This window comes from Camarhynchus parvulus, chromosome 9 (assembly GCF_901933205.1).
Source record: "Camarhynchus parvulus chromosome 9, STF_HiC, whole genome shotgun sequence".
Classification (NCBI taxonomy): Eukaryota; Metazoa; Chordata; class Aves; order Passeriformes; family Thraupidae; genus Camarhynchus; species Camarhynchus parvulus.
In genome coordinates, this window is record NC_044579.1 from 9,443,974 (window position 1) to 9,471,698 (window position 27,725).

Sequence of the window (27,725 nt, forward strand, 5' to 3'; positions counted from 1 at the left end):
TGGATAATAGTCATGCACAAATGACGACAAAGTTCTGCCACATGCAGTATGTTGAAATGGTTCTGTCTTTCTCCAAAAATTGCAATTCTGTTACAGGCTCCTGGGCAATGCAAGAATTATCAAGTTGTTGAAGGCTTGTGCAGCAAAGGTGTAAGTGCAGACCAGGATGAGCAAATTCTCACACTTGTACAGGTATGACAAAAGAATATTGGGCAGCTCCAAATAAAACCCTGTTTGTCCACAGTATACCTGATGTCATCTGTCTACAAATGGAATTCTAGAAGTAGTTTGATGATAAAGACCTGAAGTAACAAAACACTGCAAGCCTCAGGTAATGCAGATGTCAATATAATGTAGCAAAACTAGCTGATTTCTGAGCTATATAACCTACCTTTCTTGGCTCCATCCCTGACAGCTGTTCGGAAAAGGAAACTCTCGGGTCGCTGGGAAGGGTTTCTATAGGAAGGCAGGGCTGCATGGCCAGGATATGGAGGGGAAAGGTGGACTAAACAAATGTGGAAAGGCACAGGAAAGGAAGGAGGAAGAAGGAAATGGTTAGAGTTAAATAGGAAATGGGTACAGCAATGTGGTAATTAAAAGAACAAACCAAAAATTTTAATGTAATGACGACAAAATAAATTACAGCCATGCATGATAAAAGCAGAGCAGGAAAAGGCACTTCCAAGGACACTTGCATGCAAAGCACATTCCACATACCAATTCCAACAACTGTTCTGACTCTTGCTGAATGCATCTCTGTGCCAAAGTCTCTATGAAGGCCTAAACCAGCCAAACCTTGTGCTCTGCCTAAGGATATGCTTCATCCCTTTTGTTTCTTCCCTTGTGTTTTTCTAAGGGGACCCAAGTAACTGGTAAATTCTCACACACAGCAGTGCCACAGACAGAGGTGGGAACAGATGCTCCCCTTTCTTCACAGGACAAATAAGCAAGCAGACATTTTGATCTTATTTTTCAGAATTTTCTTCCTGTCCCTGTTACCTGTCTGAGCAGTAGGTGAGCCAGGGGAGATGGTAGATCTGTCATCACTCTGTGAACGAAAAAGCAGAAGAGTATGAATGGTCCTAATCTGGAAAAGCTTTGACTACATTTTAATTTGCTGTGTTTTAAGAAAAGCTCCATCCATCTAAATGTGTTTCAGAAAAATAACCAGAAATAAGAAAAACCACTGTATGTTGTTTCCCTAGTCTTATCTCTGCAGAGACAAAGTTTTTTCTTTTACAGAAATGACACAACAGCTCTTTTTCCTTAGGAAAAAGAATCATGAAACAGTGCTGACCGTGCAGTGACAGATCATTGTTAACTTTTCCTTCCAACTCAAACTGAGAAGTGCTCTTTGCAAAGGGGACAGCAAAAATCAGGAATTAAGCAACATGCATAATTGGCAATACAGCACCCCAACAAGGACACTCCTCTTTGACACCTTTGCTAATGCAGAACTGCTATTTACTGAACATCTGTCCCCAGTGAAACACACTGTGGTTTCATCACAGTGCTTACACAGACTAACGAATCCTTGTGAGGAATGAATTCAGCACAGCAGTTTCCACAGAAAAGAAAGAAACAGGCAAAGAATACAAGTGTACTTTTGATGAACTCAACTTGATCAAGAGTAAATGAACTTGTACAGAAAAAGCAACATCAAAGAGAACCAAGAACCCCTTGGAGCAGAGATGGGTTACCATGTTTTATACATCAGGCCTCCTGTAGACACAGCCTAAAGCTAAGATGAGGTAATATATACTACAGTTTAATCAGGGGAATCAGGTTCATGCCCTACCTGAACTTTTGATTAGATGCTGACAGACTAACACCTGTTTAAACCGATGTGTGGATCCAAGATTTTTTTCTTGGCTCTAGTGGTGAATGATAATAGCAAGAGATACCTTGACAGGACTGAAGGTAGAGGCACTAGGCAGGGTAGTAGCACAGCTTTCTTGGTTCAACCCTGAGAGTGACTGAATGCAGAAAGAAAGAAAGGCAGTAGCAGAGTTAGTGAGTAGCTGACAGGTTATACACAAAGGTGGAAGTAAAATTGAAGAAGTGATCACAATCACATTCTTAGAAACACTCAACAAGCAAAACATCAATACCTGCTGAATTATAGTTTAGTTAGTTACTTCCTACCCTCCTGAACCTTCTGGGAGGTATAGTGCTTCTTTTACATATAATGCAGTGACATTAAAAAGAGAATTAAGAACAGTAAGTGAGGCAAAAGCTTCTTTAGTAACACCTATGCTGTCAGAAAAAAAGAAATTTTACCCTACAATGGTCCATTCTAGGCTATCATTAAAAATAAATAGCTTCCTTTTTAGTGTTTTGAGGATGTTATGCATGTCTGAAAAATCAGGGAAACCTACGTACAAGAGGCTCAGTAATACACACTTCTGTATCTGCCACAAACACTAACAACTGGTCCTTGTGATTACACACAAAGTAGATGAGATTCTGTGCATAGAATCTCACTCCTGGGGAAGATATCAGTGTCAGGATTTACAGTGTTGCCACAAATAAAGTGTAGACACATTTCAATTATGACCAATATCAAAATCAGCCAAATAAATAACTTTTCCTGTTTATAGAACAGGGGCTGTAGTTGTGCCCATCTGTCACTGACAGGCAGATCTAAAAGGACAAATCCTGTGTCTCACTGAAAGCACCATCAGAACTTTAACACTTGAGGACTGAATGGCTCACTATGCCTTCTGAAACAGCATTCAAATAGCAAAGTGACAGTTCAGCACAGGAAACAACATCAAATGACACCCAGAAACTCTACAGGTAGTGAAAGACACATTTGGGAGTTAGTTTTTAAAACATTTGCAACTTTTCTGCCACTTCAGACCAGCACAGCCAGAAGTACTAGAAGGGAAGGTTTACACTCAGGGCAAGCCTTAAACACAAATGTTTTTAGGCCCTGTAGAGACTTACAGCTGATCGTCAAGATTGCCTCTTTCTCCAGAGCAGGGCAGCGCCAAAATGGTGGAAATGGTGGGTTTCTTTTCAATTTTTAAGAGTTTCAAATATCACTTGTCTTAGACAACACATTAGCTAGCACATGAGAACATTAAAATAAACCAGAACTAGGTGGTCTGTAACATCATTGTATCTGCTTATTCCTGTGTGAACAGAGCAGGGCAAGCTTGACACAGATTAAGAAGAAGGGATCACTATACACAGAGCCAGCAGTGGGCACAGGGAAAGGGACACAGCACAGCACAGGCAGGGACAATCACAACACCAACACACCGCATGCTCTTCACCTGTTTGCGAGTGCCTGGCCTCCTTTTAATGGTATTGGTGTTATTGTCAATCTCAAACACAAAGACAGGCTCAAAGCCATTCTGTCAGGGACAGTGAGGGAAGAGAGAGAGGGAAGAAAGGAAGAAGTGATGCAAAGAACGACTGTGAGAAAAGGCAACCACAACACTAAAGGAGTCAGGAGGCTGCAGCTCAGACTTACACCACCCTCTGCACATGCTGCACACAGTCTTCAGGCCTAGCACTGAAGTCACAAAAATTTCCCTGTGCCAGAAACAACTGCAGATACAGGGAGTGCCAAAGGAGAGCCCAACCAGAACTCCGCATGAACCAAATAAGGATATTTTAAGAGAATTCAGTTATTAAACATTTGAATACACAAATGAACGCCAATGGTCTGAGAGAAAACTCCAGGGTACAAGTCTGCATAAGTCAAGTCCTGATTACTTTATCCACAACCATTATTATTTGTAACACTGGTGCTTAACTTAAATGTAGTCTTAACTTCAAATGTTTCAGAGATCCTATATGGTAACAGTAATATGACAGACTCAGGCCACATTTGAGACTACAAGAAGAAAAGAACACAAGGAAGGGAGCATAAGGCAGCAATGACACAAAGGTTGTGAGGGGAAGAGGTCACAGCAGCTGCCTGATGCTTCTCAAGTACCTTGTGGCTTCACAACAGAGAAACTGAGCTGTAGTTGAGAGGATGTTTTGGGGTTTTCTCCCCCTTTGACAGCACCAATGTTGTAAGGGACAGTATAGGAGAAAACAAGAAACTATTTGGAGAAAATCAGATTTAGAAGCAATGAAGGCTGAAACCAAGTCATTAGCCAAGCCTGAAAGCTTAACACCAGCTCTAAAAGTAATCTCCCTTGTAACAAATGGAACTATCCTTGTGAGAGCAGCTAGAGGTTCTGACTAACATAAAACTTATTTTTTCAGAGAGGCCAGTGATTACACTTCTTCAACAACATTTTAGTCTGGTTATCTATCACAGGTCAACCCAAAGAAATCCACCTCAGAGTGCAATGAAGTTCTACAGCCAGACTCCACTTCAAATCACAGGTATGCAGGAGGAACTACAGCTAAAGGGAACCATTAACATCCACAGAAGGCATGGGCAATCATTCTGGGACTTCAAACCAACTGTCCTGACATTGTTTATAAACAGAAGGAAGTGGTCACAGTAACCTGTGCAACATGAATACATTTTAATTTTTATTAGTGATTAAAGACAACAACAAGATGACCACAAGAAATACCAAAGATTTTAAAAAAAGGATTCACAACTGCAATTTTTTGTTAAAGCAGTAACAATGCCAGAAGAGCAAAGTAGTAAAATAAAAGCCCTGCTTTTAATTGCTTTTTACTTGCTTTCTAACAACATATTAGATTTAGTACTTTTAAAACCTTTTCCGTATGGCCTCAGAAATTAGACCTAGCTAAAATTCAAACACATAAGGATAGGGGAAATGTCAAATGAAACACAAGAGAATATAAAAAGGTAAAAGTATCTAATAAATTTTTTAAAGCAAACTAATGACCATTTCCTTGATGGTGAACAAGTTTTTACTTTTAAGCAAAAGATGGCACAAATTCATGAGCTAGTGTGGATCCAATGTTTCAGTTACAGTAATTGCCAGAAACAGCTGCCCTGGCATATGTGATAATCAGGCACAGTGTGGATTTCCACCACTGAAGACAGCTACAGATCACAAACCCCTGCATTTCATATACTATTATAATTTAGTGCTGCTGAAAAATGTGAGGAACCAAAAGAAAAATGAACAGAAAAATTATTGCTTTCAATCCTTTCCTGCCAGCCTGGTCACTCTTTTTGTGAAGTAAAAGGATGTAACTTGGTTAAAGACAAGAAAGGAAACAAACGGCAATGAAAGCCAGTTTCAGTGTAGTTTCTGAAAATTCTGTATCTTAATTTACAACAAAAGCCATGTGATCACAAAATCAAATAAAAATGGGGTTCCTAGAGGCATCTTCAAATATGTTCCAAAGGCAAATTCACTGACAACAGAGAACCATCTCAATCCAAACTACTGCTGTTCTGCTTTTTATGACCTAACTATGAAAGCACATTTTAATATGCTCATTGATAGTGATTTCTCTAAACAGTCACATGATTATTAAATTTCTCTCTAACATTTTAAGCTTTCTTTCTTAGCCACAAAGTGCTAGTCTTACAAAAGCAGAAAACCCAGAAATTCTGAATAAAGACACAGTAAATACCTTGACCAACACATTTAGGAGAGAGACACTCTAACCAAGAGCACTGCCTAAAGAAAATTTAGGCAGATAATGGAAGCACATAAATCAAGAAAATAAATTCTAGGCATGCAGTCATGCAATAGCAGGCAAATCAGGTGTATTTTTAATTTTCTAGACATGGATTATGGCATTAATTAGATTTTTTAGTTACGCTACATTGCTAAGATGCCACAAAGGAAGAAATAGCATAAAACATGAAATATGTGCACAGTTGTTTTTATTTTTGATAAGTGTTCAAAATAAATTATTTTTAAGACATTTGCATTAATAAACAATAAAACTGTATGAGGAGTATTTCATGATTTGTAGCATTCATAAGCAGAACACTTGTGTCAAGTATTTCTAACCCCCATGTGCAGGACACAGACAAGTTAAAGCACAAGGCTGTACTAAGCATTAAAACTGCTTCCTTGCCACTGAAGAGCACATCAATTAGGAAGCAAGCTGAATCAAAGAAATCAAATCAGAACAACTAGAGATGAATTTTTCATTTTAGAAACTGTTCTTTACTATCAGTAATTGTCTTCTGCTCTCAAACAAAATATAAGCTTTAATTATTTTGTGGAAAAAACATCATTGTATTATTAGCAAATGTCTGATAGCAAAGGTGTCAACATACTCATAACATCATAGTTCACAGCTAAGCTACTTTTCAAAGGAGATGGTCATGTTTTATGCTATACAGATTAGCTCTAAAAGAGTTGGTCTAATCTGAGACAATCATTACATGTTGTCATTTCTATGCTCTAGAATCTGCCACAGAAAAAGGCCATTACGTGCAGGATCTTACCACTAGCAAGGCACTATCATCAGTATGCTGAGACCTTCTGGATGGAAAGGGACACTGGGAGGTGGGAGAGATGGAGCAATGTCAGAAACACACACAATGCCAGAAACACATGGTATGTGAACAGACAGACATTTTGGAACATGTACTGCTTGCTTATAGCACTGTGAGGCTCTTTAAAACAATCCCTGAAGTGTCTGTAATTCTGTAGGAATACACAGCCTCATGACCCAGGAACTACAGTGCAGTCACATTACTTAAGGAATCAATTATTCTGCTTTCTGTGTTGTGTCAAGCAAATACAGAACACTAGGCATTCACAGTGCTGACTCTGGTAGAACAAAGGACCTTCTAAAAGAATAAATTAAGAACAGAAAAACATTAAGAAGAAAAAGGAGCAAAAAACTATTTCAATTACCCCATGTTTTGCTAATTTTCTAACAAAAAGAGTTAGCTGCAAAACACTGCTAAAGAACTAATATATTTGTTATAATATTAAAAGTTTTGATCTAATTAACACTACCAAGTGAATTTATAATCAAAATCACTACCTGATTTTGATTATAAATACTACATTATTGTAAAACTATAGTAGAAAAAAACTTAAAAAATATTTATTCTTTTTTCTGACAACCCTCAAAATTCTAAAGCTTAATATTTCTGGGACAACTGGTGATCTAATAGCAGGAAACTGGGAGAAAACTGATTTGTGAAGGATGACTATAACACTGTAACTTGACTGAATAGTCCTGTTAGAATATAAACTGTACTGCTCACAAGGAGCACGTCAGAATAGAATATGAAATTTATTTTCTGAAGAGAACAGAGGAAAACATACAAAAAACAATAAAACAACACACTTGGACAGGCAATCTAGATGAACAAAAGAAAATACTAGGCTGAGTCCATTAAAAAAACCCCAACTCAAGGCTTAATAATATGTGAAAAAACTATGCTGTAACCCAGTTTTAAGGTATTTTCCACAATGAGGATAATAACTCTGATGGAGAGCTAGGAATTTAAGTGGTGACATCCCTACTAATGCTCTTACTGGACTCTTACCTCACTATCCATTGGACTGTGTTTCTGAGGACTTAAGGAGGCTTTTTGCTACACAGAAAAAGAAAAAACAAAACTTAATATAATGTCACAGAGAAACAAAAGCTCACAAGCAAGCAGCATAACTTATAAGTGATTGAAAACAGAGGTCTCAGTTTTTTTAAATAGAACATGCACTGGGTTCACTGAGCTGAAATTTCCCCGATATTAGTAAAAATCAGCCTTTATTTCACATTCAAACAAACAAAAATTTAAAATTATGCATATGAAAGATGCACAATAAACCCAAAATATAACTCATGGGAGGAATTTAACTGTTGAGAATAAAGTGGTCATGAACAACAAAGGAAACAGAAGAAAAATACCCAAAAATCAAACCCAAACCAAAAACCCCAGGAGACTCATCAATGAACAACATGCATTCTATAAGCTTAATCTTTAACTAAAAGACTGAGCTGAATCTTTAATAAGCAGCTTTACTACAAAATAGTGCCAGAGGCCTAAGAATAGTTGTTGCTAATGAAAAGCCTAGTTTTAGGCAGCTAAGACCTTTTTCTAGACTAACTTTATACATTAAATATAAGCAGTAAACCATGCTTTGCCTCTCTGCAGACCACTCTAAACGCAAAATAAATATTAACTGTAATATTTCTTAAATTTGTGATGGTAAGAGTCAGGTAAGTGACCAGAGCAGCAAACAGTAAACCAAATTTAAATCAGCTATCATATAAAAAAACTGGCATGCTAAGCAGAAGGCATGAGTGCAGAGATACAGTGAAGACAGTGTTCAGAGTGAGTGCCTGATGTATAGGTCTGCACCCATGCTTTACCCAGAACAAACTTATTATCACAAAATAGCAAAATAGATCAGGCAGCATTAAATTTTTGTGTGTATGATTATTTCCTCCCTGCCAAATTTGTCTTCAAAATTAAACTGCCTCTATGCCTTCTCAGATAAAGGTCTCTTCTTTCTTAAACCAATGCCATCACATCTATGCAAATGAAATTTGAAAGTATGAGGTGAAATATGCAAAAATCAGAATTCTTCGCAACAATCATATTTTGGATAAATCTTCCATCTTTCTACTCAGTTCTAGCTTTGCCTGTATTAAGCTACAGCACCAACACTTAATGGACTTAAATGGTATTTGTCCAAATTCTTTATAAAGTGCCAGGAGTGTAACATACAAGCAGTAATTATCATGGCAATTAGTTATAATTAAAGGATTTAGAAAAGATAAAATATGAAGTAGGTACTGAAAGGAGGCACCTTAACAAAGTCACGGACAGCTTCTCTCTGGATCTGCTTAGTTCTCTTCCTCTCCTCCTCGTACTGAAGGGCTGCCAGTTGGGCCTCCTGGCGCGTGCGCTCGATGTGCTGGCGCTGCAGCTCCGAGTCTGCACTGGGGACCTGCAACCAAACAGGGCACCAGGCTGTGAGGCTGCAGATGGGTTATGGAGAAACAGCCCACATCTTATGGGGAACATCACTTTGGTTTCACATCAAACTCATTCAAAACCATTTGAATTCTATGTGTTACCTGGGTGTGGTGACTTGATAGCGAGAGAAAATAAGGTGAATCAGGCAGGGGTCTGACAAATGCAAAAACAGAGAGTAAGCAGACTTTTAATCTCAAAACCAAAAATTCTGCATACATGAATTGTCAGCGACACACAAGTAGCTGATGAAATCAGAAGAGTAACTGTCTACTAGCAGCTGTGATGATGACTTAACACTGTGAATGACAGATTTTGTGAGTAATTTCTATTTCTTCTCCTGAACCGTAGTAACATTTTTTACAGCACAAGATGTACCAGTGGTGTCGTACACTTGGCCTACTACATTGAGATACTCAGTACTTTATACCCATTCTCTAAGAGTAACCAAACCAGGAATTTTTCACATGATCCTCGTTTAGAGGAAAAACTGTATGGTTGTAGTATGGTTATTTGAGGGTGGGGAAAATAATGAAATGAATCAGCAGAAACACTCAATTTCTTTTTCCCTACCTCTCTGTCCTGTCCACATAACTCCTTAGTACTTGATGCTCTCTGTCCTGCATCAAATTTAGAGTTTCAGGTCTTCGTAATTCATCTGTATCCCTGCAGGTAAGACATCAGGTGGAAGGGGATTTGGCCACTGACGCATATAGACTACTGTCAGATTAATTCTACTCTAGATTACAGCTGTTTTTGTGAGAGAAATGCCCAAATAATTAGCTTCAGATAATCACAAAAGTGAAATCTGGACTAAAGAAATCACAATGTGATACCAAGTCAGATCACAACTGCAGTTCGTAATTAAACATAACATGCTGAATTAACAATGACTTAAAAATACACAAAGATGGATTCTCTCTTTTAAGACAATATTTGGGTTATTGCAGGCCTTATTCTGCTCTGGAAAGAGCAAAATTATTTTAAACATCAGGACCCCTGGGTATTTTCAGCACACATCTGCTCACCTCACCAATCAGGTGACTGCCAGTGACACAAGCCCTCAAAGTCACAAGGTAAACAAGAACCCATCTGGCTCTTATCCATCATATCAACAATAAGAGAGAAATTTTCAGTCAGTTCTTTGCCAGAAGGCAGCTGTTAGTTAGCACTGAAACAATTCCCAAGGTCCACAGCCTACAGCATGTACCCTGACATGTTGCTGCCTAGAAACAAAGTTGATGGAAATCGAGGACCATACTCTTGACAGCCTAAACTCTGTGACCTTCACTCCTGGGGCAGCCATGGAACACAGACACACTTCACCATGCACTTCCAAAAAAAAAAAAGTCAGTCCAGCTGGCTGTGTGCACACTTAGGGCCTTTTCCTCATGGAGATGAGATGTGGAAGACCCAGATGTTACAGGTCCCTTCTGTTACTTAAATTAGCACTGTAGCACATGACAAACCCATTACTTAGAGTTGTTTTGAACAGACAGGACTGGGTTCAGCTCAGTGCCAAGGAGTGTGTTCAGAGCAGAGTACACACAGCTTTGGTGCATCAGGAATGCACCACAGTCTGTCCAGAGGCATAAACTGTATTTATTTAATTGAATCAACTAATATAAGTACTCTTGAGATGAAGTCTGTGTTACATCCAACTTTCAGAGTTTTAATGGCTCCAGCATGCTAAAGAAAAAAAAAAAAAAAAGAGGCTGGCTGCCAAGGCATTTGCACAGAATTACTGTGGAAGCACTTTACAGCTTGTGGTTGCCACAAAATAAAATATTTGACTAATACAAGCTTAAAATACAAAAAAATTACTCATTGTCATATGGCTGTTTTTACACAATTTTGAAGGCAATAACAACACGATCTGGTTTTAGTGCCTTAACAATTTTACTCTGCTGCAGCATAGTAAGCTACAATTCATTCGGATTGCTGATTAACTACTTCTGCATGGAGATCTGCTGCTATCCTCAAGTTAAATTTTAAAATCACTGGATAGCTTACTGAGCTACAACTTCCTTTATCATTAACATCTGTCTATGTAAACAGCAGCTCTCCCCAGCTAACCAGCCTTCTCCAATTTCCTTCAGATTTATCACGGCAACCAGGGTTTGCAAAGTTTAATTATTTCCATGTTGACCACAAATGTTCAAATTAAAAAAAGTAAAAAAAAGGCAAAAAATCAAATTTTCAAACCAAGAGCACTCACTTTTTTGGGGGAGAACATGGCAGAATTGCTATATCATTTTATGCCTGACCTGTGGACAGGATAAGGACTGCTGACACATGCTGAAATAGCTACCCTCCCTTGTATCAGTACAGCTACTGTATCTGCACATTTTCTGCACATTTCAAAATGCCTATTAAAACATTGCCAAAACTCTGGAAAAATTTATACACTAATCTTGGTTTCATCTGCTCTTTCAATACCATTTTAGAATCCATTAAAAATTGGTTTCTACTGACGGTATAAGTAATCACCTACTTAGGACTAGCACTTGTCTTTTCCACCACGCCCCCACCCCCCAAACATTCCAAGTACAACTGGGCTGGTTTTCTGTGGAGTCCCTGCAAATTCACTTTCAGTCCACAGAATACTGAAATGCTTCAACAGTATAAAAAAGGTTCTATCAATTTTCATTTGCAAGAATTTGCTTGTTTTTTATCTTTTATTTGCTTATTTTTTTAACTAGACATCCAAAATTCTTTTCAGAAACCTAACCACCCCTCATTGATACTCCGTCCAATTCGGACCTTTATTTTACAGATAAGCATTCTCTCCAATAATCATTAAAGTAATCATTAAAGAGCATGGGCATACTTCATCAAAATAAACAACTTGTTCAGAATTGATTCCCATTCTATCCCTTCTGCTGATGTAGGCTCATGATTATGGCACAGAAAGGTACTTTTAAAAATATTCTTCCATGATACCAAAACCAGCAGGAGTCAACCAACAATGCGTCCTCACGGCACATCAGACACTCCACAGTATCTCTATCCTTCCTGCAAGTACCTTTATCCCTTTTGTCCTCTATGTACTACAGCCTAAATCAACTATTCAACCAAAGCACAAATTAAATCACAAAAAGCAGGTATCAAATCAGTTAAAAAATATGGACTTTAATTATGCAGATTTCTTTAACCAACTGATTTTAAGTCAAGTACTGGCATAGAACAGTTATGCCTTTTGCTCACTGCTGTTATTAGAATTCCAATTCCTAATTTGGAGCAATAACTTATCAAAGAAGTGTCATACACACTTCTGGCAAAGCAACAGGAAACAATGCCATTTTCTAAACATGTTCAGTAAATACATGCTCTGCATTCATCACAAAATTCTGGATAAAATTATTGTTGCCACAGTAATTCGTACCTGTTTTGATGTAAATGTCGTCTTGAATCCTCTGTTCTCTGAAATTCTCTGATGGATACAGGCCTTACTGGTGAGCTCTAAGCAAAAAACCACAAAAGACTAAGCTAGCAATTTATTCAGAAAACTGTACATTAATGCCAAACAATCTCTCTGTACAGCTCCATCTGTAACTACTGGTATTTAAAACACCTGACAGCAAAGCACAAAACACAAGTCAGGGATGTTTATTTCAAACCAAGCAAGCTCACTCTTATTTTTTTTCTCCAATTTAAATAAATAATACTTTCAAGATTAAATATGCATGCTGGTAACTTTAGGAGTTTAAAACCTCCAGTATTAAGAATCATGGAGAGAAGTTCATGTAGGTATAAAATTTGTACTGAAATGTAAATACACTCTTTGGAGTTTAGCTCTACAAGTGCAGAGTAGTGAAGATTGGATTCTCAAAAATACAGAATAAAGGAGCTGATTGTCTTTCATGACATTCTAAAGACAGGTCCCAGAAGGACTAAGAAAGCAAAACATGGGATTCATAAGAATGCTTTAGGTTTAATTTGAGCAATGAAATAATTTATCCTATTGGGAACAGAGACATATTGCCTTTGGTGTTATTTAAAAACTTCCACTGACAACCGTTAATATAAGAAAATAGAAACTTTTCAAGATTAGCTTGCCAATTTTCACTCATGCCTGCATGCATGCTGCTACAGTGCAGTCAGCCTTCCTAAGCAGTAGAGTATTTTGGATAGTCTGTTTAGAGAAACTACTCCTTCAGCTAAAAGCAGTTTAATTTGTATGACAAGATAGACCCTGAAGAATAGCTGTTGTGATGCTGACCAATGCCTTTTTCCTATCTACAGCAAGGAGTCCTTGGGTTGTATTGCCTACAGTTGACTTAGAAAAGTTTTGCTCTTGTGCCTGTGCTTCACTGTGATCTGATACTGAATTTACGAGCCTTGCAAAATGAATACATCTCTCATATCTGTGTGACTGATTTTAAACACAGTAATATAAAGTTCACAAGATAGGGACCAAGCTCCTACATAAAAGCGGAAGATCCCCCCCCCTTTTTTTTTTTTTTCTTCACATAGCAAATATCTTTCTGCTTCAAAACATTAAGAACTTTGAAAGGACACATCTGAATCACAGCACCACAGTTACTGTTTAAGCAGAGCAGCCACTAAGATTTTTTCAGACAAGTTATTCATGCAGTCTGTACAGTGAGCCACTCAGCTGTGAAACTGTACATAGGCATTAATTAAGACCGACAGAACAAAGAAGGAAACACGATGTGGCTAAAAATCTGTTTCTATAGGTTCAGTTTCTGAGGACTCTCTCCAGAAGGGTAACATCCAAATGACTTAACAGGGAACAGCTTTCCCAAGGGCTGTGCTGGGGTGTGTGAGCTGAGTGAACACAAGGGAAAGCCTCACCTCATTGGAGATGCGCCGCTGGTCGATGTAGGCCATGAACTGGGAGCTGAGGCTGTCTGAGTCCTGGCACTTGGGCTGCCTCACCTCCTCCTCCTCCTCCTCCGTGGCACAGCTGTCAATGTAGTCGATCTGATCGAGATCGTGGTCCACTTGACAAACATACACAGAGAAAATACCCACAATTAGATAACCCATGAGACAGGACAAAACCCAGCAATGCAGCACGGTCAGGAGCTAAGGCCCTGCTTTTTCTGCCATCTGGGAAAGCTCAGCCTGAAAGCTCCTGGATTTTGTCAGGCCCACTAACATTAGATCAACAAATTTTGAAATACTTGTAAAATTCATGCCTTTTAAAAAGCAACAAGCAACATGTATCAAGGAGGTAGTTTTATACTGCTGGCTTCAAATACTTTTGCAGTGACTGAAAAAGTAAATACTGTGATTTCCTTTTCAAAACCAAAAACTATATATCAAAGTATTTCAGCTAATATCAAGACTGCACAATGACCTGTGTATATTTTGGAATAATTTCTTTTGGTTCTCTGTCAGAAAAATCAGAATGCATATGACAGATCCTTCTACTAGTGTTAGTACTACAACAAAATAGAGAGCAGCATGTCTAAGTTATCTGGATGAAAATACAATAAATATAAGAAGTGTATGTGGAAATAATGAACAGCACTACAGAAAACAACAAAATTCCTCTAAAACAATATAAGGCACTTACAATTTTATTTTAAAAGAAGAATGAAAAAGAAACTAGGAATCACTGAAATGAGAGCAAGAAACAGCAAGGTTTGGCTGGTATTGATTTTTCTTTGTGTGGGAGATACTATGTAGGGCAATTTTTTCACTTGTCACTGCTTTTCCACATTCTGCCCAGGGATTCTGAGAGTCATGACATTAAGCAAACGCCCCTGGTGAAAAATATTGCACTGGGGATGCAGGGGAAAGTATAAATTCCCTTTCAGAGCACTAGAACTTTCTTTTTTCTTGAAATTCTCCCCAAACTTGCTCCAGACTCTTGCAGACATTCTTCTTTACTCCTCCGCCCCTTTCCTGCTTGTGTAAAACAGACTTCTCTTTGCCTCACCACACAATCTAGCAACTGTTACTGCCAAAGCCACCCCCTCTGCTACTACAACCATCCAAAACTACATTCCTATATACTGTGGCTTCATTAAATTTCCATCTCAGTTTCAAATCTTAAAAAACCCAAAAACCCAAACTTCCCTTTTTTCCAGGCTTGCTTATTAAATAATGATGATGATAATAACAACAATAATAGAGAAAAAGGTGAAACATATTAGTAGCTGTGTTAGGAACATAAAACTGCAAAACATGTGGATCTCTGACAGCCACATGCTACGGTTTGTGCCCCTCTCAGACACACCTACTCATGAACTGATCATGCTCCAGCTTAAAAGTCTGCTAGGCATTTTGAAATCCCTGGTGTGCAAAAGCCAAAGAACAAAATAAAGTTAGTCTTGGAGGCAGAGCTGGCAGCACTACCTGTTATTAAGGCTGCCCAACGCTCCCCATGACACCATGTCTTCAATTCTTCTAACTGCCAGAATTTAACTGTTTGAAATGAATATTGTCCCCATTAATGTGTGAAAGACCTTGAGTTAACTAAAAAGTTTCAGATCTTTCTAGAAGGTGACAAAGAAAACAAAAACTTGTGGCACAGAAGACTAAGACCAAGAAAAGAAGATGGCAAAAGGTAAAGATAGGAAGAGGAGGGAAGAGAGAAGAAAATGTGGGAGCTGGGCATAGGACATTAGATGTAGCTGGGAAGAGCAACACTTAGAAAAAATGAACTGTAGCCATCAGGGAAAATGAAAACCAGGGAGCAGCTGACAAAGAAGGAGATCAAAGTATATGCACAAGAGATCTAATAATAAGTACTGCAGAACAATGGAGAAGAAGGAATGATTGAAAAAACAAACCTGAAACACTGTTAAAATTAAGGCATATAAACAAAAGGAGACACTGGGAGCAGCGGATTTCTGGAAGTTAAAATGAAAGAGGATTGGAGATCAAGAAACATGGAAAGCATGATCATCTCTTGAACAATCATGAAGGTGATCCTGTGAGACTGCAGGACACCAAATGAGAAAGCACAACAAAGCACTGCCATTCACAACCACCAGCCCTCCTGGATGATATTAAAGTTTGGATTAAAATCCAAAACTGGAATGAGACACTAGTACCAGTCGGAAATACGAAATTTCCTGACAAAATTGCTCATCCTGTTCTGACAGCAGTTGGCACAGAGCACTGACAATTTACTACTGCAGTAAATTTTCCCCAGAAGCTCAAACAGCAAAATTCAATATCCATGCACTGAAATTCAATATTCCAAAATACCATGTGAAGCAGTTGAGACTTTAACATAGGACATAGGCAAAAGCTGACAAAGTTTTCAAGAAAATACCAATTCTGCTGCTATTTGATTTTGCCTTTAACATCCTTAAAACAACAGTATTTTTACAGTTTTAACAACACTGGTTTTGTGTAATTCCACCGACACCTTTCTGGGTTTTTTTCCTCTTTAAACAAGCTACTATCTGTAGGAAACATTCTGGAACTTTAATAATGATAACAATAAATACTGTTAGCCAAAAGTCACTACTTACCTCCACCATTAATTACAACTGCACCCCCTCTGTTTTCTTGGTACTGACTTTCTCTTCTCAGTCTCTGCTCTTTGGTGAACTCTGCTACACGTAATGGGAGATCTGAGAACTCATCTGTTGGCTTTGGAAAACAAACAGTGAAGTCTAGAAATATTTCTCCTCAGAAACAAATTTTGTAATCTACTACTTCTTGATTTGTCCTTGATTTGTATTTCAATTTTACAACTGTTTTACAACTACAAAACACTAATTTAAAGCAAAAGACAGCTATAATATATTGTTTTAAAAAACCATAGAGTTCAGCTTTCTTTAGAAACCAGCTACCTATAGTTTTGACTGCAGTACCTGCACGCAACTGAAAATATCCCAGGATGGAAAATCCTAGCACCTTCTCTAAAATCAAGTTAGGAGTGCAAGTATGGAGTAAAGCTTGCTGCGGCACTTTAGGTCTTGGCTATTTTCTAGATGTAACAAGAGGAAAAGGGAACTTCTTCCTGGCAGTAATAATTGACAATCTTTTTGCTAAGAGATCCTATTTTCCTCCTTGTAAATAGCAAGCAGGTTTTAATGTTTTAAACAAAGGAAGAAGACAAATTTCCACCTGATTTCCAAAGCTGAATATTCATGTTCAGATTTATTTTATTGAAACATCTTTTCATGAAAAATTACAGTTGACTCAGCATTGTAATTTGATACTGTTACATAAAAAGTTTTTAAAATGAGGAACCCGATTTTTCTCATTTTTATGCTCCAGTAAATTAACCTCTCATGCACTGCTTTATACATTTCTGTTAATACTTCCAACTTGGGATCTATCCCATATAAATTAACCTTGCTTTTTCTCCAATAAAACAAGTAATATTGGCTCAAGCCAACCTGCACACCAGCACATGCATGTTACCCATGGACTGTGCTTCCAGATACATACATTTAGTTCTCTTTACTGTACAATACTGCACTCAACAAAAGTAAAGCTGCAACACTTACTTCATTGCCTGACCATCTTTTGTCTCCGCTGTCCACACTATTGAAGCCAGAATCGAGTGCTCCGTATGGACGACTGGAATAGAGCTCCTCATGGCTGTCAAACACACAGTTTATATTACTGTATAAACCACCACCAAAAGCTTCTCAGCCATTACACAACAGCAGCAGAATAAGCCACCAAGCACACTTGCAGCGTGTTCACAAGCTCAGCATGTCTGAAAACCTCACTCTGCACTTGCTACAATAGAGCAGGAAGTACATGTTGACAGCTCACCATCCTTGTCACTCAGCTGTCACCTGCCACTGCCTGGCCCTCTGAGCTCAGCGGATTCAAAGGAGAGATCCACTCTTCAAACATTTCCCAAAGAGAAATTATGACAAAGCAAACTGCAAACTGATCTCATATTTCTCTGTTTAGCAAGACAAACTTTCATTTTCTACTACTCATATGTTTTGGTTGAAAACCACTGTCAAACAAACTTTTACATAAATAAGCATAAATATGTACAAAATCACTAAAAGTACAGCATATACTACTTTTACTCAAAAGTATGCAGCATGTATCACATAAATGTCTTCTGTGTCATAATTACATAAGAAACTGCAGTAAGTAACAGTACTTCAGATACATCATAATGTAATAACTGTAGAAGTACAGTTCTCATTTACAGAGCTTTGTCAATGACATGTCTAGACAAAGGCATTAGACATGTGCCCACTGTTACAATACACATAACCAAACAGGCATACAGTTCTTTAAATTTCTGGGCTTAGAAACTACGTAATTCAGCAGTATAGCCATCACAGATGTCAACTCTGGCAACTGCTGCAGATAGCTACAGTGAAAGAGACAATGGGACTTGTCTGATCCACTGCAGATGGCATTTCACAATGGTTCAACTGTCCTATTGGCACTCGATGCCCCAGGGAGAACTGCAGCAGTAATTACTACATAATGCACAAGGAAGAATGAATTTCAGGAAGCTAATTGCTTCACCCCATCATAAGTAAATTGCGGGTCATTTTCTCACTGGCACTGCTCTCAAGTTGCTGCTCTCTCTGAAATTCCACTTTCAGGAAATACTTATTTTCAAATTATTATTATCATTATTATTATTATACCGACAGACTACTCTCAAGGCCTATTTTAGTTTTCAGATAGACATGAAATAGCAAAGAAGGGATCCTTCCAGGAGGGATGGAGGCTACAGATGAGACACATTAAGCTATGCATCTGTTTCTACGCAGATGTAGACTATAAGACAAGCTCTTGCATCTGCATGGAGTTTTGATTAACTCAAATCCACTTTTACAGCCCTGTATTTGAACAGAAAGATCATCTGCATAATAAACCACCAGAAAGAAAAAATCCAAAGAAAAAAACCAACTCCCTTTTTCTGGGTAGGAAGAAAAAGGAATGAGTATGAAGCCACCCAATGTAGTTAAAGAGCTACTAATCTGAATAACTGACAACAGAACCATAACTATACTAACAGTTCATAGAACTTACACATATTTTTAAAACATGGGTCAAAGAAAAATCAATCTGCAGTAGAATTCAATTTTAAATGAATCAACATTTTCAGCATCACCTGAGCACCCTGTTGTAAACTGAACAATTATTGCAAATTAAGGAGCTCAAAAATGAGGAAGTGTTTTGATACAAATTTTCTTTTAGCCTCCCTTTTCAATTGGAGAATTTGCAAAGATTTACATCTAAGACTAAAGTTAGCTGGAAGCTCAAAAATACATAAACTGTGCCCAGGACTTCTCCTTTTTAACAACAAAACTCCTATCTGTCTTCCCAGCTCTCACAACTAAACCCACCTATCCAATGCTACACACTTTACACATTTGCAATCATACAGCAGCCATCCTAAAATCAGCTGAGACTTAAGATTTTTATACCTCCCTGACCAACAAGCCACAAGGAACAACCATTAGGCATTTGGAGAGATCAGACCATTTTGGGGCAACTACAGCTTACAGGAAGCTGTGTAAGGCTTGAAATCAAAGGATGAGAAGCCAAATGCCTGCTAAGACCAACAATGAAAGACAGTACTTGCTGCCATTTCCATGTCACACTAAAACCTGTATCTTTACCTCCCGTAAGCAAGAACAGTTGCCCAGGTCCCAGAATATTCATTACACTGGCTCACCCATGAGTACTTGATATCTTAAACCTTCTAGCTCCAGACTGTGCCAGTCTGCCAACAACTGCTACACAGCTTCGACAGTTCTGCCTCCTCTCAACCTCATTCCCTCCAGCACCTGAGCTGCTCTGAGTTTCACTGCTGCAAATGAGACCAGCTTGCTGCAGCTGAACAAAACTTGCTACAAGATAAATTTCACATAGCTTATGTTTAGAAAAAGGACTGTCCTTTAGAAAAGGACCACTGTTAACATTCTGGTTAAACAGATTGATATAATTTGACAAGGCTAAATCAATCAATTAGCTGTGCTAGAACCTCCAACCCACGTCCTGCCATGATGTTTCAGAGCATCTTGTTTCATTAGCAGTACCAACAGCCTTGCTATTAAAAATGTTTGAACCAATTTGAACGGACAGCATGACGTAAACTTCCTTAAACTTTAAAAATTTCTACCACTCAGACTCTCAACCTGCACGGTATTACACCAAGCTGATCAGATAAACCAGCAACCAAGTCTAGGTGGACTGACTGATACCGTATTTCTATTGGTCACCTTTGAAGATAACAAACACAAAGCTCTTGTGCCTTGCCTGGAAATATTAACTGTTTCACAGCTGAAGGATTTCATTCCTTTCACCTGAAGTTGCATAAAAATATAATAATCGGGGATTTTCTCTTTCACAAGATCATTCCACAATTTTCTCCTAATATGTGCTCTGCTCCACAGACAGTTCTTCCATAGCTACATGAAGGTGGAAAGAATCACCTGCAACACTAAATGCCCTAAACAGCACAGTACAACAAATAATTCCACCACCAACTCTTATCTCTTCTTGGGTACAGAAATACAGTTAAGGCAAAGCCAGTTGAAGCTCATTTCATATTGCTGAGTCTGATAAAAATTCTAGAGAAAACATCCTCCACTTGTTTTTACAAGTTGAGGATGTTCTGCCCTTGTTTTTACATTTACAATTTCAAGCTATGATTAAAATATATTAATTATTCTCATTTCACAAAAGCAATTTATGAAAATTTCCAGAGCAATATACAGCTACAGACAACAATGAATCAGTAAGCCTACAGCCCACCTGGTTTTGAATTATTCTTAAAAATTACCAAACTATGTTAGAGCTAAACAGATCATGACATTTTCTCATTTAGAGCCTTTTCCTTCCAGAAAAAGGACAGTATCCTCAGTATGATGCAGAAACCAGCTGGACCAGCTTGTACTGGAAATCAATTAACCCTTGACATGTTCATATGCTGACCTCATCTAGAACAGTAACTTAGGACATTCAGTGCTGATGAGGAATCACTCTGTCAGCCCCTCATGCAAATTCTTCTTCATCAATCTGACTCATGATGATTTATTGTGAAGCCCCCTGATTTGTGTTTTATTGCTGCTAAGGCAGCAGTATATCCTTCAGCAACTTACTCCTCCACACATTATTACTACCTTCAAAGATGACTGAAGTGATTTTTATAGATATTCAGTTTCATACTTCACTGACTGCCTTTCTTCTGTATCACATAACAGAAATAAATCTTAACTCCTGCTTTTTGCTAGACATCTTAATTTAGCAGCTGATATGGCTGACTGTTCCAATATTTGTGTTACAATGCCAAGCAGCAGAGCCAAGTGACAGCTTGCCAGAAATAACAGTTTACTAACGGGGTGGAGATCAGCATTTACACCTGCAGTTTGAGCACAGTCATTATAAAATTCTGTACAAAAGGTTAAAAATCACAGCTGAGATATGATTCAGTAAGTCTGTGGAAAATATTAAGATCTTGTAAACTGAACATAGATGTTAACAACATGGGAGCATACCCCCTGTATTATTTATTAGTATTCTCTTCTTACTGCATATCATCTCTGACACTGCCTTTCCCATGACACTGCCCAGGTCATCTCCTGAACTAATTCTCAGTTCTTACACAGTGGTACCGTACTAGAATGCACCATGAAATACCATAAACAAAATTTTTCAAAGCCTCCTCAATGCACTTGCCAAAGAAAGAACAATCCTTGATCTGTTTTTTTTTTTAATAAACTCAAGGTGGACTGACAGAATTTTCGTGAATGCCATTAAAACTGGGAATGTGGTTTGTGCAAAACTTACCATGATCCAAATCCCATGGGTCTCCTATCATAATCAGGCAAGTCTGGAGCTATCTTGCATGCTTCTATGTTCAGGTATTTAAATATATGAATTTTTCCTTTTATACATATCTTCAAAAAAAAAATAAAAAATCAAGTAAGTATAATTTGACAATATATTTTCAAAATACATTACAGACATTCAAGATGTAGTTGAGAATAATAACAAATGAGCACATTTACATCAATCAATGTATCTTTTATTCTAATATCACTGCATTTTAGAGGAACAACTAGAGTGGAGCATCATGGGATGCCTGTGGTAGACAAATGGAAGCCGTCCTCTAAGTACATCTGGTCTGCAGGCAATTCTGTCAGCTGGATGCTGAAATTTCATCATGCAAACAAGACATGAGCATTCACAAGTACCAGAATTTATACCCTTGGCATCAGAACAGATGCATCCCACCCATGCCCATATTTGAATGGCAGTGGCAGACTGCCAAAGCCAGCTCAAATTTATAGTCAATGAAGGCAGTAACAGCTGTCTCTGCTTTCACAAGGAAAGCAAAACCCTACTGAAACTACAAGTTTCAGCAAGTGCCCCTCTTGACTCTGATGCAGCAGCTCACAGTAGAACCTGTAATACTCAGGGGTGCCAATACCCACACTTAAAATTAAATTAGTCATTAATAATATTGCAGTTTCTAGCTCAAAGGCCAATTTGAGTGCTCTGCTGCAAAGTGGATCAGCAAACTGCAGCACTGAGGCCTCAGTCAAAATTGTGACATTTGAGTGACAGAAAATCAGACTTGCCTAACAGAGTTTCCTCTCTTCTCTGCTGAAAGCAGAAATATTCAAGCCAACATTAGTGAAATTTTTTGTAATATTCCACAGCAGAGACTATTAATACAGTAAAGAGAAGAAAATGGATTTTTCAAGCTGTGCTACATATTTAATATTTGTAGACAATAGAATGCATTTAAAGTTCTCTTGTTCTTAAATAACAAATATGTAATATAATCTTTCACTTTATAACTTAGTTCTGCCCTTGTTAGCTGAACTAGTAATCTGATTTTGTAGCTGCAGTTTACCTGTGCAGGGGGGGACTGGAGAGGGTTGTTTTCTAACATGATGGACTGAAGATGTCTGAGGTTCCTATAACAAACTGGTATCGTTGTTATTTTATTGCAGGAGAAATCTAATCGAATCAAAGGCAACTCAGCAAGCTCTGGAGACAGAAAACAAACATACAATTCAGAAGATTAAAAGAGGGTAAGAAAAAGCAAGGGTACAAAAACATGTGTTTCACAAAACAGTTAAGCTGCTTCTAGCTCTCAGGGGAAGAAAAAGGGACTGAAAACAGAGAAGTGTTTGAAATTTCTGCTGTTATAGTGGAGAACCATTTTCTCACCTTCAGGTAAACGCACCAAATTATTTCTTCTGACATTTAGGTCTCGCAAGGACTCCAAACTGCCAATCTGTGGAGGTATTGTCTGTATTTCATTACAGCTCACATCCTAAAAAGAAGAGCAAAGAATGAGTTATCACTGTCTAAGTCTCTGGTGACTAAAATACACAGGTGTATTTAGGGACTGAAAAAAAAGGACAGCCATCTATATAACACCTCAGATCAATATATTCATTCAATCTCACTGCTGACATGAAGCATTGTTCTCATTTTAAACAAAAAGTTAAAATGAACAAAGGGAAATAAAAGCTTTAAAAGACTGAGCATTCAGATGTGGAAATTTATTTCAAGTTACTCCATAGTATATCAGATAGCACAATTTGCTACATAAAAGCTTTCTGTCAGAAATAAACATAGCAAGAACTCTAATTCCACCAGACCTTTCCTAGAATAGGGAAGACATTTAAATTGACATGGATCAGTTGCTCTTCAGTGCATCTTTCCCTCACCTAAAATTCTTCTGAAATCTCAGAGTATTTAAAACTCTTTTCTAACACCTCTATATAAAACCAAACACAGAGACACTGTGGCAGACACAGATCATCCTTAGGCCAAGAGCAGAACAGTAATAGCTGGAAATCAAGTGTATACTCACAAGCTCTGTCAGCTGTCTGAGTCGTCCAATTTCTTCAGGTATTGAAACCAGCTTATTATTACTTGCTATCAAAACTTTTAGTGGTAGACTACAGAGGTATACTGGCAATGTTGAAAGCTGGTTTCGACTTTTGGACAGAAAGAAAACAAAATAATAAGTCTAATGAGCAATATTTATGCAATGAAAGACACATACAAAAAGCACACTCCACTTAGATGATCAAATCAGTTTTTATGTAATTACTACAAAGTGGTCCCATGAGACGTTTCTTCATTACTTGCTTTATCTAGTTATGTGTGAACAAACTCTGAATATCAAGTATCAAGGCTGATCAGAAGCTTTTGAACTCAATGTGAAGCAACGTGAGGTTTTTGTGTCCTTTCAGGTGCTCTGATAAGTGGCCATGCTCTGTCACAAAGGAGTGTGTTTGGTCTGAGTGCAAAAGCTTTCCTCATGCTAAAGCAGAATTGGTAAGACAACTGTTACCTGATATTTAGAAATGTTAGAGACTGTAAGTTCAAAACAGCCTCTGGGATATATCTAATGCAGTTCTGGTACAGATTCAGAGTCTCCAGGGAGACAAAGTGGCAGGCTTCTGCTGGAAGCTCCGACAGTCTGTTCCGTGACAAGTCTGCAGAGAGGGAAACAAGAAAGATTCAGTAAAGCTGTCTTAGAACTTCAAAAGTTCCTTGCTTGGCAAGGTTGTTTTGGTTAAACTTCTCTAACCAAAACACCTACCAAATGTTTATACTTGAAGAATCTGTATGTTTCCTGGGACAGTTCCAATTACCAGTCTATGGGCACAAATACCCATGAGCATTATTGTCCTTCACAAGCTGCACTCTGATAAATAATGCAGTTGCAAAGGGTTCTTTTTTTTTAAAGGTCAAGGAAAGCTGCTGCTTATAAGTTCCAAAGGGCAGTTCCCACAGACACACACCTACAGTCCCCACTTCCTGACACACCCAGCTCTGAGTTCTGATAGAAGCATTATCCAACCTCCAGGTATGACAAAAGCTCACTACAGCAGAGGCTGTGATGGATATAAAGTTCAGCAGGGTGCACACAGGTAAGAAAGCATGAAAGTCATGAAAACTTCTAATCCATTAATACAAAAAGTTAATGAGGAACATTATGAAACCCCTTGTCCATTCACCAATAAAAATTTTAAAAAATAAATAAATTAAAAATCACTCCCCCGCCAATGCACAAACACCAAGTGCTTCTTTCCAGCTGGTATCAGGCTCAAACATGACCTCAGCTTCAACTTGTCCAAACTTGATTTTGAAAAATCAACACTTGAAATGAATGTTTCTGACAGCTCTAATAGTGGGAGTAAAAATTACAAAGTGATAGAAGGCATCAATAAGTTTGCACTGCATATCTAGAATAGTTTTATTATTTTATGACAGAAAGCAGTTTGAGATCTTTGCCCTACTTTTCTACTTTTTGTGAAAAAGAAAACATTTTTCCCTTTTTCTTCCAAGAGTGATGAAAAACTTGCACTTACAGATTGCTAAAGACAGGCTCTATAAACATCCTGATCTTACCATTTTTGCTAATCCGGATAAAACATCAGATAAATGCATCAATGCAAAGAAATATCAGTCTGTTGGATCCTGCTTCCTGCAACTGCCAAAGCAGAACTTTCCTATCTCTACAGCTTGTCCCAGGTGCTTTGCATTGCCAGAGTATGTGAGAGAAACTGATCAGAAATGCAGTGGTTTTCTGATCAGCTCTCCCAAAAACCCTATACCAGAACCAGGGAAAATGTTGGTTCAGGCAGAAGAATCCCTACTTTGGTGGCAGAGACTATTCTTGGCATTTTAAAGCACTCACTGAACTCCAGCTTAAGTGGAAGCAGCAAATTAATTGGACTGATCACAGCCTGCTTAAGAATCTGTAGCTAACAAAGGAGTCAGTAAAGTAATTGTATATATCCTGCAGAACACAGCATACACTTCCAAGAATTTATGCAATGGATGCTTATTTTGCACTAGCTATCTCCCAGAGTGCTCTAGTATGTCCTAAAGTCCCTCCTGCTCTACTTCCGTAGTTTAATTCTAATTAAAGATTTAGTGAAAATGACAGCACACTCCAGCCCTCCCCTCCAAGTTGCAGAGCTGCAGCAGATTTAATACAGAGTTTTAGTGCTGTGCTACACTGTGGTGTCCAAAACTGTGACATTCCTAGAGGGATCTCTGTGTGCCAACACTGTTCTAAAACACAACAGGAGAAGAGCGGTTTTCAATCATACTGTCCCAACATAAGTCATGTATCCTGAAACATTTCTACCAAGTGCAGCTAACCACACTGGAATTATCTACCATCCACACAATTTGCTACGAGGTTTCACAATACAATTGTATGTTACCATGCAACAAAGAGAGAAAAATGCAAATTATTTCAGAGAAGACAAGAAGTAAGCACCAGTAATTTAGAAAAAATACTTATTTCCCACATTGACTGGATGTTTAACCATCTGTTTGAAGAATTATTACAACACCGGTTTATGTATAAGGTGTAAAAGTTTCTGAATTCCACCACTTCTCTCACAACATAGGAGCATCCTTCAGCTCACAGCTTTATCCTTCCTTCACACAGCTGTGCTGCCAAAGGCAGCTTGAATTCTACCCATTTTAACAGAGAAACAGGCATCCCAAGTAGTGAGCCCTATTTTCTGGCAGAAAAGTGACAAAAAGTTTCTTTCTACTCTGTTTTGGAAAGGGTTTAACCACAAATATGAACATTCTTATTTGCTTTTTGTTTCACTTTACCTTACCAAAGAACGTCTAAAAACTATTTTTTACACATTGTGCAGACCATAAAGCATGAATTTGTCAAGAACTTCACATGCTCTGAACTATGATTTAGTATTGCTACAGAAATGACTCCCTACAAAAATAACACTAGGTATGAAGAAATGAAAACACAGTTTTTTAAGCCACAAACGAGCTCAGAGTGTGATAGGAAAGAGACACCAAAGCTGGTTAGCACCAATGAATAGGTTTTTCCAGACTTCCCTCAATCTACAGTGATTTTTAAAACTAGGCATTCCTATTTAGCAGTAGATATTCAGTGGGAAACGGATTAAATCAGCTGAATTTTGATGCTGCAGTATAGTCTCTCAAATCATTCAAAATGGGTCTAACCAGTTACAAGTTTGGTTAATAAGTTTAGAGCATTTTTACTCATTATGGCCATGAGAATGCTGTCTTATACACAGCATCTGTGATTTCATGTACCCAAAGAGGGAGCCAAAAGGGAGGGTTGGCCAGGACCATAAAAACAGACAAGCAGTAGGAGAACAACAACTAAGCTAAAACGAGAGTTGAGACTTAGACAGAAGCAACGTATGACAAAATAGTGTGAATTCTGAACCTGCAAAATCAAGAACCTCTTCTAGTTATTTGCAATCCTTGCTTTGTCCCCCCCCAACCTTCAATAGGTATTTAAATTTCCTAAAGTTCAGAACACAGCATCCCTAAGATACAGTGACATTTTTTATTTTGTTCAATTTCTCTGGAATCCTTCCCCATGCCAGAAAAGACCCTAAATGTGACCAGAAATAGGGCGGAGTGCAGCAGTTACTGCATGGAACAATTCAGCAATTCCATCCTCTCCCCCATCACCTTCCTCAAAACACCTGAATGAGAGGCACAGCTACAACAAAACCAGAAAATAACAAAATCACTCCAGTGATTGGTTATACAGTGATGTATTTGCTGCCCAGCAGCACAGCACTAGCTGGTGTTTTTCTCAAAAGAGAAAGTATAAGTGATATATACTGTGTAAACTAAAATTTCTGCAAAGATTTCTATTTCTCAGAGAAAATAACAGATGCTGTAATGAGGTACTATTTAAATTTTCATATTTTTTAGCAAGCAAGAAGTAATCAATGAGATGCAGGTTATTTTCTTTAACAAGTAGGTGCACACCCTTGCTGCTTCTCACACCTTAAACTGCAAAAAACAAATTACTAATTCCCCCATATAAACACAAATACTGAATTTCACTATGAATAATCATATGAATGAAATACAGCTGTTATAATTTGAACTAGTATTAACTCATTTGTGTCCACATTTCATGGGTTAAAATCACTGTTAC

General features: G+C 38.0%; 1 protein-coding gene across 14 annotated transcripts in view; it reads right to left on the reverse strand.

The window, feature by feature from the left end:
- Positions 1-27,725, reverse strand: part of LRCH3 (leucine rich repeats and calponin homology domain containing 3) — a 61,528-nt gene that overhangs the window by 12,871 nt on the left and 20,932 nt on the right. For 3 of the 14 annotated variants that reach the window (XM_030954033.1, XM_030954031.1, XM_030954030.1), the window contains exons 2-19: positions 24,102-24,246; positions 23,616-23,742; positions 22,964-23,069; positions 22,644-22,780; positions 21,572-21,681; positions 17,296-17,389; positions 16,309-16,429; positions 13,670-13,818; positions 12,237-12,313; positions 9,425-9,517; positions 8,956-9,007; positions 8,685-8,825; positions 7,418-7,465; positions 6,359-6,412; positions 3,282-3,362; positions 1,905-1,976; positions 1,000-1,048; positions 392-505 (exon numbers count right to left, since the gene is read on the reverse strand). In XM_030954033.1, the coding sequence (XP_030809893.1) occupies positions 392-505; positions 1,000-1,048; positions 1,905-1,976; positions 3,282-3,362; positions 6,359-6,412; positions 7,418-7,465; positions 8,685-8,825; positions 8,956-9,007; positions 9,425-9,517; positions 12,237-12,313; positions 13,670-13,818; positions 16,309-16,429; positions 17,296-17,389; positions 21,572-21,681; positions 22,644-22,780; positions 22,964-23,069; positions 23,616-23,742; positions 24,102-24,246 (1,770 nt within the window). The remainder of the gene's footprint in view (positions 1-391; positions 506-999; positions 1,049-1,904; positions 1,977-3,281; positions 3,363-6,358; positions 6,413-7,417; positions 7,466-8,684; positions 8,826-8,955; positions 9,008-9,424; positions 9,518-12,236; positions 12,314-13,669; positions 13,819-16,308; positions 16,430-17,295; positions 17,390-21,571; positions 21,682-22,643; positions 22,781-22,963; positions 23,070-23,615; positions 23,743-24,101; positions 24,247-27,725) is intronic. The other 11 variants (XM_030954038.1, XM_030954035.1, XM_030954042.1 and 8 more) reach the window with 8 other exon arrangements.